This window comes from Urocitellus parryii, chromosome 5 (assembly GCF_045843805.1).
Source record: "Urocitellus parryii isolate mUroPar1 chromosome 5, mUroPar1.hap1, whole genome shotgun sequence".
In the NCBI taxonomy this organism is placed as follows: Eukaryota; Metazoa; Chordata; class Mammalia; order Rodentia; family Sciuridae; genus Urocitellus; species Urocitellus parryii.
In genome coordinates, this window is record NC_135535.1 from 279007 (window position 1) to 289359 (window position 10353).

The 10353-nt window shown below is 56.0% G+C and overlaps 1 protein-coding gene across 2 annotated transcripts; it reads left to right on the forward strand.

Annotated features, from left to right (window-relative positions):
- Nucleotides 1–1762: 1762 nt before the first annotated feature.
- On the forward strand, nt 1763–9616 carry Arsa (arylsulfatase A). 2 transcript variants are annotated; one of them, XM_026381736.2, is made up of 9 exons: nt 1763–1981; nt 2087–2338; nt 2481–2721; nt 2835–3053; nt 3128–3297; nt 3614–3738; nt 3820–3947; nt 4146–4248; nt 9546–9616. In XM_026381736.2, the coding sequence occupies exons 2-9, from the start codon at nt 2121–2123 to the stop codon at nt 9608–9610; spliced, it is 1269 nt and encodes a 422-aa protein (XP_026237521.1). In that variant the 5' UTR covers nt 1763–1981; nt 2087–2120; the 3' UTR covers nt 9611–9616. The 2 variants fall into 2 exon arrangements, with proteins under 2 accessions (XP_026237521.1, XP_026237520.1); XM_026381735.2 differs by lacking the exon at nt 9546–9616 and adding an exon at nt 4358–6925.
- Nucleotides 9617–10353: the final 737 nt, after the last annotated feature.

A 10353-nucleotide genomic window follows, 5' to 3' on the forward strand; every position in this document is an offset into this window, starting at 1 on the left:
CACCACACACACCTGGACCCTGCACACCTAGAACACCAAATCCACCTGGAACACAACACACCTGGAATGCCACACACACACCTGGACCACACAACACACCTGGAATGACACACAGACACCTGGAACACCAGACACATACCATTCGATGACCACAGACACACCTCAGACTCCACACACACACCTCAAGCACCCAACACCTGGAGCACCACACAACTTGAACACCACCCACACATCTCGCACACCACACATACAACCCCTCAAGCAATACACACACTTCAAGCATCTCTCAGAGACCTCAAACACCACACACGCACCTAAAGTACCACCATACACACCCTGAACACCACACACCTCAAGCCCCACTCACACCTAAACCACACACCTCGCACACCACACACCTCAAGCCCCACTCACACCTAAACCACACACCTCGCACACCACACACCTCAAGCCCCACTCACACCTAAACCACACACCTCGCACACCACACACCTCAAGCCCCACTCACACCTAAACCACACACCTCGCACACCACACACCTCAAGCCCCACTCACACCTAAACCACACACCTCGCACACCACGCACCTCTCATGCACCACCCACACGCAGCACCAGATACCTCGAGCACCATGCACACCCCCAGCACCACACACACTCTACTCACCTCGAATACAACACACTCCTCAGGACCCACACACACACCTCGATCACCCCACATACCTAGAACACCGCACACCCACCTCCAGAACCAGACCCGGGCTGGGGCTGGGCTCGGGGCGCGGCGCTCACCCAGCGCGGGGGGCCTGTCCACCCTCAGCGCCACCCAGGAACAGATCAGCCCAACAGCGCGTGGTGTCCATGACAACTACAGCGACGCGTTCACCTTGAGCACCACACACACCTCAGACAACACCCTGAACACGCGTACCTCAGGTACCACAGACAACCTGGAACACCCCACCGGGGAGCGCGCAGGCGGGAGCGCGAGGCCCGGAGAGAACCGGCTCAGGGTTGGCCAAGGCGCCCCAGCGGCTGAGGGTCTTCCCACCCGCGCGGCCGCACGGCGCGCCCCGACTTCCGGGAGAGACCCAGGTCGGGGCAGCCCAGGCCGGCACCAGCACCCCGGCTGGACCCGGGAGCGCGCCCACGCCCCGCCGCCACCGCCCGCGGGAGAACCGGCCGCCAGCCCGACTCGGCCTCACCACTCCCGCCCCGCCCACCTGGCGGGACGCTCGCCGCGCCCCCACCGGGTCCCGCCCAGGCCCCGCCCACCTGGCGGGACGCTCGCCGCGCCCCCACCGGGTCCCGCCCAGGCCCCGCCCACCTGGCGGGACGCTCGCCGCGCCCCCACCGGGTCCCGCCCAGGCCCCGCCCACCTGGCGGGACGCTCGCCGCGCCCCCACCGGGTCCCGCCCAGGCCCCGCCCACCTGGCGGGACGCTCGCCGCGCCTCCACCGGGTCCCGCCTAGGCCCCGCCCACCCGGCTCGACCCTCGGCCGCGCCCCACCCCGGCCCCGCCCTTTCCCCTAGGATTCCCCCAACACTCGGTCGTGGGCGGCTCCCCGCCCGGCCCCCGCCCCTTCCCCAGTCCCCCACCGGCTCGGCCCTCCGTCGGTCCCCGCCACCGCTCCGCACCGGGAAGCGGGTTTGAGTTCCACCCACCTCCAGGCTCCGCCCACCCGCACCCGGCTCCGCCCACCGGCCGGTCTCGCGTGGCCGAGGTTCACGGGACCACCTGGGGCCTGAGGCGGAAGCGCCCTCGAAGGCTCCGCCCCTTCCTCCCGGGGCTCGGAACCGCCTTCGCCTGGCGGCGTCTGAGGCCGCGGTCCGCAGCGTCATGTGACTCCTGCGGCGATTCTAGCCGGGGCCGGGGCTTCTGGGCGAACGAGGCCTGAAACCCGAGCGTCAGTGCGAAGGGGTCCTGCCCCCGAGGGTCGCTGTGGGTTTGCCCAGCAGGCCGTGTCTCCTGGGCTCGGTCAGGTTCGCTGGAGTCGGGAAGTGGGTGGGGTCCCTGAGGGTGGCGGCAGTTCTGGGCCTGGGGTCCCTGGGAAGAACCGCAGGGACCAGTGTGCCTTTCTCCCCCAGGCTCTCTGAACACAGGCCTCGCTGCACGGGTGCTATGGAAACGGTGTGGGCCCTCTGTGTGGCCCTGGCTGCAGGCCTGGCCGCCGACAGCCCACCTAACATTGTGCTCATCTTTGCTGATGATCTGGGCTATGGGGACCTGGGCGCCTATGGGCACCCCAGTTCCACCACCCCCAACCTGGATCAGCTGGCTGCAGGGGGGCTGCGGTTCACAGACTTCTACGTGCCTGTGTCTTTGTGCACACCCTCTAGGTGAGTGAGGGCCCCACCCACCCTGCTCTCCTGGATTCGCCTTGGATGGCAGAGGGGAAATCCATGTTTTTCCCTTCTCTTTCTCTGCTCCCACCTCTGTTCATCTCTATTGGATGCCTGGACTCGGTGACCTGTCCTACAGGGCTGCCCTCCTCACTGGCCGGCACCCCGTCCGGATGGGCCTGTACCCTGGAGTCCTGGAACCCAGCTCCCGGGGAGGCCTGCCCCTGGAAGAGGTGACCCTGGCTGAGGTCCTGGCCTCCAGTGGCTACCTTACAGGGATGGCCGGCAAGTGGCACCTTGGGGTGGGACCACAAGGGGCCTTCCTGCCTACTAATCAGGGCTTCCATCGATTCCTGGGCATCCCGTACTCCCATGACCAGGTACAAACCCCGGGGCCCTCAGCCACCCCCCAACTTGCTCTAATCCTCAAACACTTGACCTTCTTCCAGTCCCACCCCACATCCCAGACCCCTGACTGGAGATATGTCCCCAGGGCCCCTGCCAGAACATGACCTGCTTCCCACCAGCCACCCCATGTCACGGCGGCTGTGACCAGGGCATAGTTCCTATCCCACTGCTGGCCAATCTGTCTGTGGAAGCACAGCCCCCCTGGCTGCCTGGATTAGAAGCCCGCTATGTGGCTTTTGCCAGAGACCTCATGTCCGACGCCCAGCGCCAAGATCGTCCATTCTTCCTCTACTATGCCTCCCATGTGAGTGACCGTGGCCCTCCCCTCCCAGCTGACAGTGACCCCTATCAAATGCTGACTCCAGTCTTCACCCCCAGCACACCCACTATCCTCAGTTCAGTGGGAAGAGCTTTACAGGGCGCTCGGGTCGCGGGCCATTTGGGGACTCCCTGATGGAGCTGGATGCCGCTGTGGGGGCCATAATGACAGCCGTGGGGGACCTTGGGCTGCTCGGAGAGACGCTGGTCATCTTTACTGCAGACAATGGGTATGCCAGTCAGGGCAGGGAACATTCGTTGCTCAGTCATACACCAGGGTCCTGAGGATCCTTCCACCTTGCTGGCTGAAGACATCATGGGATGAAGGGGTGTCAGGAGATGGTGGCCATGTTACAGTAACTCCCGGGTTTTAGGCTGGGTGCCACAGATTCATAGGGATGCTGATCTTGGTAGGCCAGGGTGGGGACAGGAATGTAGTGGCCAGTTTGGGGCAGGATGTATAAATGAAAAGTGTGGGGCTGGTGGTCACCAGAAGTGGATCAAAAGCCATGGACTGCTTGTTGCTGATAACCTTGTGTGTCCCAGACCTGAGACGATGCGCATGTCCCGTGGAGGCTGCTCTGGTCTCCTGAGATGTGGAAAGGGGACAACCTTCGAGGGTGGTGTCCGAGAGCCTGCTTTGGCCTTCTGGCCGGGCCACATCGCTCCTGGTCAGTCCTCAGGCCCTCTCCTTGGCCTCATTTCCCCAACCTTGATGGCTAACTGAATAACTGAATAGCCCTCTGCCCCAGGTGTGACCCATGAGCTGGCCAGCTCTCTGGACCTGATGCCCACCCTGGCAGCCCTGAGTGGGACCTCACTGCCCAACGTCACTTTGGATGGCTTTGACCTCAGCCCTGTGCTGCTGGGCACAGGCAAGGTAGGGTTAGTGAGCCCTTGGTCCCAGGGGTTTGTCCTCCCTTAGAGTCTGTCCCAGGTCTCTTGATGAGTGGCATCCGAGTGGCACCACCTATCAGGTTCCTAGGTGGGCCAGAAGGGACTATACAGCCAGGGCCTACCACGGGGGCTGACAGCTCTTTGGGACCCTCCGACCTGGCAACCCTGATTGTGCCTCCAGAGCCCTCGGAAGTCTCACTTCTTCTATCCTGCCTACCCAGACGAGATCCATGGGGTCTTTGCTGTGCGAAGTGGGAAATACAAAGCTCACTTCTACACCCAAGGTAACTCCATCTTCCTGGCTCCCTCTCCTGGCCCTGTTGACCCAGAGTCCTAGAGCCCTGGCCTCTCCTCTTGCTCTTGCCCTGTGCATAGAGCTGACCACCTCCCCAGGTTCTGCCCATAGTGACACCACTGTGGACCCTGCCTGCCATGCCACCAGCCCGCTGACTGCTCACGAGCCCCCACTGCTCTATGACCTGTCTAAGGACCCTGGTGAGAACTACAACCTTCTGGAGGGTACTACTGAAGTCACCCCAGAGGTGCTGCGGGCACTGAAGCAGCTTCAGCTGCTCAAGGCCCAGTTTGATGCAGCCATGAAGTTTGGCCCTAGTCAGATGGCCCGGGGTCAGGACCCTTCCCTGCAAATCTGCTGCAAGCCCAGATGTACTCCTTACCCAGTCTGCTGCCAATGCCCAGAACTCCAGCCCAGAGGGCACTGACCAGGTGCACAGGGAAGACCCCCAAGGCCAACCTAGGGCCCCCTCCATGCCCTTGGCACGTGGTGGTTTATCACCATGATGGCATGTGGAGGAGTTTATGCCTGATAATGTAATAACACCAACTAAGACTTGCAGGTATGGTAATTCAGCTACTCCTTGTGGTAACTCTGGTGATATTCCCCTGTTACTAATAAAGAAACTGAGGCACAGGAAAGTCAGGGACTGGTGCAAGATCACTCAGCCAGAAAGAGGTTGGGCTGGGATTTGAGTCCAGGTGTCCTTGTTCCAGAAGCTTCTCCACCCCCAGTGATCTGCACATGTCAATACATGCATGTAAACATCAGCCCCAAACATGGATACATCCATTCACAGGATCAGTAAGTGCTTTTAGGTGGCAGGAACAGGTGGGCATGGCTTGAGGGCACAGTGACCAGAAGACCTCAAGATGCAAAATGCCTGAGAGAGACAAGTTTTCTCCTGAAGAAATGTTCTTAGAGAAGCAGAAGCTGGTGCCTAATTTTTATTAGAAGCCTGCTGGAGTCAGGTGATGAGGTGCACATTCCAAGTGAGGATAAGGGGCTTAGGGCCCTGCCAGCTCCTAGGAGGGCACACAGCAGCTCCTGAGCCAGCCTTGTGGGGCCCATCTACCTCTCAAGCTCTTCATTCCTCCTGCATGCTTCCTTCCTGTGTCCCAGCTTCACCTTTGATGTCTTGTACTAGCTGTTTTCCACACCAAAGTGATCTGTTACTATCATCTATCAGGTTGTGTCTCATCATGCTCAGGATAAAATCTACACTCCGTTCAGTGGCCTACCCTGTCCTTAAAGCCCCATTCCACCCTCTTGTTCCTTGGTCTTGGCAGGCTGGTGATCCATCCTTCACCATTGGCTTTCTCGGTGGAAAGGTACCTTTTTTTTTATACTGGAAATTGAACCCTGGGGCACCTTACCACTGAGCTACATCCCTTTTATTTATAATTTTTAAAATTTTTATTAGTTATTGATGGACCTTCATTTATTTATTCATATGTGGTGCTGAGAATCAAACCCAGTGCCTCACACATGCTAGGCAAGCGCTCCACCACTGAGCCACAACCCCAGCCCCGCTTTTTATTTTTTATTGTGAGACAGGGCCTCACTAAGTTGCTGGGGCTGATCCTCCTGCCTCTGCCTCCCACGTCCCAAATTGCTGGAATTGTACACGTGTGCCTCTGCACTTGGCTGTGACTTTTGACCACCTGCCTGCATGAACAGATGGTGTGTCACATGCCAGGTGCTCCTTGGTAAGGGTCACGTGAAAGCAGTACCACCTGGGTGTGCCACTACTACCTTTGCAGGGCAAATGCTGTCTGTTGTCTTGCTAGTGAATCCTCACTTTTTTTCGATGGTAGTCAAAGGCCCCGTGACCTCAAGGAAACAGGCTCTGACTGATCCAAGAGGGTAGTGGCCACTCTGAGACAGTCACAGCCCAGGAGTTTGTCAGGGAGTGGCACAACATGGTCCTGATAGTGAAAGGTTGGGGTGAGCTTCCAGGTCAGGACCTGACTATGGCAGTCACTGGCCGTGGAGGGACATTGTGTAGCTGCTAAACCAGAGTCTCCAGCTGCCTACCTGCAGAGCACCAAGTGCAAGAAAAACATGTTTAAGCCATCGCCGTGGACTGTCGGCTACTTGCAGCTAGGAGTGGCTTTATTGGAATGAACCCTGAACCGGGTGTGGTGGGCACATGTGCATATATGACCTGTAGCGTCAGTTGTGTCAGCGCCCCTCTATATTTGCATACAACATCCCTTCACTTATGATCTGTTTGAGGGGCTGTGCTCATCACACCTCAAGTCCTGCTGGCTTGGGTGATCCCAAGAGGGCCAGCATGCAACAAGTGAGGAAGCTGGCCCCAGAGATGCCCAGGCTCAGGCTGAGGACAGCAACTGGAGCAGACCACAACCATGTATCACATCTCAAACTAACCGTCCAGCAGCACACCCTGTGTGCTGGACAGGTCATTGTCAGAGGAGACCCACCCTACTCCCACAGAGCTCACAGTCTAGCAAAAGAGATAGCTTGACTCCTGGGATGTCAGACACAAGGGATTTCATTGCTGTAGATGTCACTACCTCTAAGAGGGTGGGGCACATGATTGCCTGAGCAATAGGAACGTGAGGATGTTACAGATATTCTCTGTGGAAAGAGAGACACGAGGCAGACATGTGAATAAAGAAATCAGGCTAGACACTATAAAGATTTACATACTCATTACAATGTCATTGTATATTTTATACTTAAATAAAAATTTTTTGTGGTAAACACTCCAAAGAAACAGTGCCTGGTCATATAAACAGTCATGAGGCAGGGGAGGGCAAACAATTGAGCCAGTCGGGGATGCTGGACTAACAGTGTTGGGTGTTCAAATCCATCCTCTGCACCCAAGATCCAAGAAGGAGATTCTCCCCCCCTCCCTTTGCTATGATTTGTTTGCATGAAGAAATGCTTGTTTCCATCCTCCAGCTGCCCGAGTTCAATACACCCTCCTCGTACAGGCATGCACACATACATGCATAAGTGCACACACAAACACATTCTTAAACACTTATCCTCCAAAACCATCCACAATGTTCCCACACTTCCTGTTCTTCTCTGCTACCATTGATTTATAAAACATCTTTTCCTGCAAGCCTAAGATAATCCATTCACCAGCTGGCAGCTGTCCATTCCTGCAGATCCGCTTCCTCAGGGAGCCCAGTGCCCTCTGGAAGAGGCTAAGAGTGCTAGAACAGAAGCACCTTGGCTCTAGTTTCCCCTCAGGTATGTCAGGAAGGAAGAGGAGATATCTGGAGCAGGGAGTCCACCCTCTCCCTTGCCTTTCACCCCTCCTTTCTCATGCACTCTCCTCTCCTGCAAGTGACCAGAAGGAGGAGCAAAAGGGACTGTTAGAAGCAATGTTTAATCCCTTTCTGCATATTCTTTTTTTAAAATATTTTTTTAGTTATACATGGACACAATATATTTTGTTTATTTTTATGTGGTGCTGAGGATCGAACCCAGGTTCTCTCACGTGCAGGGCCAGCGCTCTACCATTGAGCCACAACCCCAGCCCCTGCATATTCTTAATTAAAAAGTAATGTGTACTCATTGGAGCACCCCAGGCAGTCCTGCTGACCTCAGTCCAGGTGGGCAATGCCGTCAGTGGGTGTCCACACAAACTGGGTCTTTGTGCTCATGCCAATGCTGTGTCATGGCTCTGGGCACAATCCCCTGGTGCCTGGACGCTCCTATCGGATGTCTTACCATCTTTATAACCTGGCCTTGTGCAGGGGACGACCGGAGTCACAAAGGGAGAGTGCACTTACTTAACCCCTTCTAACCTTCTTGGCCCTTCTCAGGTGGAGACAGCATGCAGGTCCAGGGCACCAGCCACTGGTCACCCACAAACTGCTCCCCATCAGCAGCTCTGTAACCCACTTCCCACTCAGGCAGCCTCAGGAGGAAGGGACTCAGGCACAGGAGAGACCCCTGCCACAGTCAGATCCTGGAGGAGGGGGAAATGTGGGAGTGACTAATCCAGGATTCCATGAAAGAATGGAGACACTCCTCTCCTCTGCAGACACTGACATCAGACAGTGCATCCCATAGGCCCGTGGTCTCCAGATTCTGCCTGCTTCAGGTGGAGACTTCAACCCAGTCAGGAAGTGGATCTCCACCTCCCATCCCTGGCCTGAAGCAGGGGTGGATAGGTGCATCTGTGCACAGCAGAGTTAGATACCCGCCTATAGGGCACCATATCTCCTCTTTAGTGGTCCTTATTCTGCCTTCTTTTAACTCTGGGAATCCTAACGACTTCCCAATAAATTTCCTTTTGATTAAATTACTCAGAATCAGTCTCTATGGTTGTGATCATAGAATGCTAATCGGCACAAGAGGCAGCTAAATAATAACACTGCAGGTTCCTAATCCCAAAGTGTTCAGGGTGAAAGGAGCTGGACAAACTGGACAAGGCCCCTGCCATCAAGGAACTCTACTGACAGATGGGTTCAGCATAAAAATGTGCCTGCCATTTGTGGTGGAGGGTGGGAGGTCACCTCCTGGGGATCTCTGCCTGTGCCACTCTTGCCACCCGTCCTAAGGAAGGAACAATGTGACCTTTTTCTTCTCTGCTACTCTGAATGGATGGATACTTGAATTGGGACCCTCCCAGTGTGAGCTAAGCGATCCAGTCCTGAGATGGGAGTGGAAGGACATAGCCTGTGAACCTGGGGCTTCTTCAGAGTTCCTCCCATGTCCTTCAGCTGACCCACCAAGCACAAGGCTGCCAGACACCCTGAGGGACAGTCAGGCCCACTCCACATAAAGCCTCCAGACTCCTGAAGGCCTGGACTATAGGCCACAGAGTCCAGGTAGCAGATTCTGCCTGGATGGATGCTGGAGATTCCACAGAGATGGGTTCTGCAGAGGTGGCACGGTAAAACACACCAGGTAGACATGGGATCCACCTCTCCCACCTGCTCCAAATGTGCACAAAGGATACAAGAAAAAGCCAAGTGGCAGGGCACAGGGGTGCACGCCTGTAATTCCAGTGACTCAGGAGGCTGAGGCAGGAGGATCACAAATTCAAGGACAGCCTGGGTAACTTATGGAGACCTTATCTCAAAATTAGTATAAAGAGGGGGTGGTGCTGGGGATGTAGCTCAATGGTAAAGCACCCCTCGGATCAATCCCCAGTACAAAAAAAGAAGGAAAAGGAGGAGCAAAAGCAAATTCATCATGTTGTCTTTAGCTCAAACAACAGTGCAACTATCTTGAGATGCATTATTTCATCTTCCATTCTGCAAGGCAATTCATGTGAGACAACTTCTACGTTCACAGATATGAGGGCGCACTGGAGTCAGTACAGGCCAATTTTGGACTCCGAGACCAGGTTCGTGGCCTGAGGTGCTGCAGGATAACAACCAGAATGTGAGCAGGCTGTGGGCGCTGAATGTTGGGTTTTATACCGTACATAAAACATCACTCGGGTTCCGGAGCAGCATGTCAACCCCTGGCCTACCCTCACCTCGCATCTGCACATGTCCACGCGAAATCCACATCTGCACCTGAAAACCAAATGTGACCAGATCGTGACTGCTATTTCAGGGCTACCTACAGTGCACTTTGCTAAACAGTGCGGCAACATTCCCTAACATCCTCTCTTCGGAGGTGCTATTTACTTCCCCATCACCTGCTTGGTGGGCGGAAGGTCTTTGCCAGGCTTCCTGAAGATGTGGAACCTGTAGCTCAGCTTTGGTGGATCAGAAGCTGGGTGGAGGTCTTCTAATTTCAGTGGTGGGTGAGTGGTCCCAGGACCTTCTTCTTCCCTCCCTCCTCCATTGGCATGTGAAGTGTTCAGGGGGCAGAGGGTGAACACCCTGCAGGCAGCCCTCACACCATGGGCTGGAGCCAGAAGATGCATTTCCTCCTATCCTTCAGGTGAAGGTCTCAGGAAGGCACCAGCCTCATTCTTGCCCAACCCTCTGAAGCCAGGGCTGTGAACCTGCCCCTTCCTTTGCTCTTACATTTCCCTCTGCCTGGAATTTGAGCATAAGGCTTGGAGGCACAGCAGTCTCCATGCAATCATGAGGACAAAAGTCTCTCACTGAAGACACAGGCAACTGCGTACTTCACAGTTACACCCATC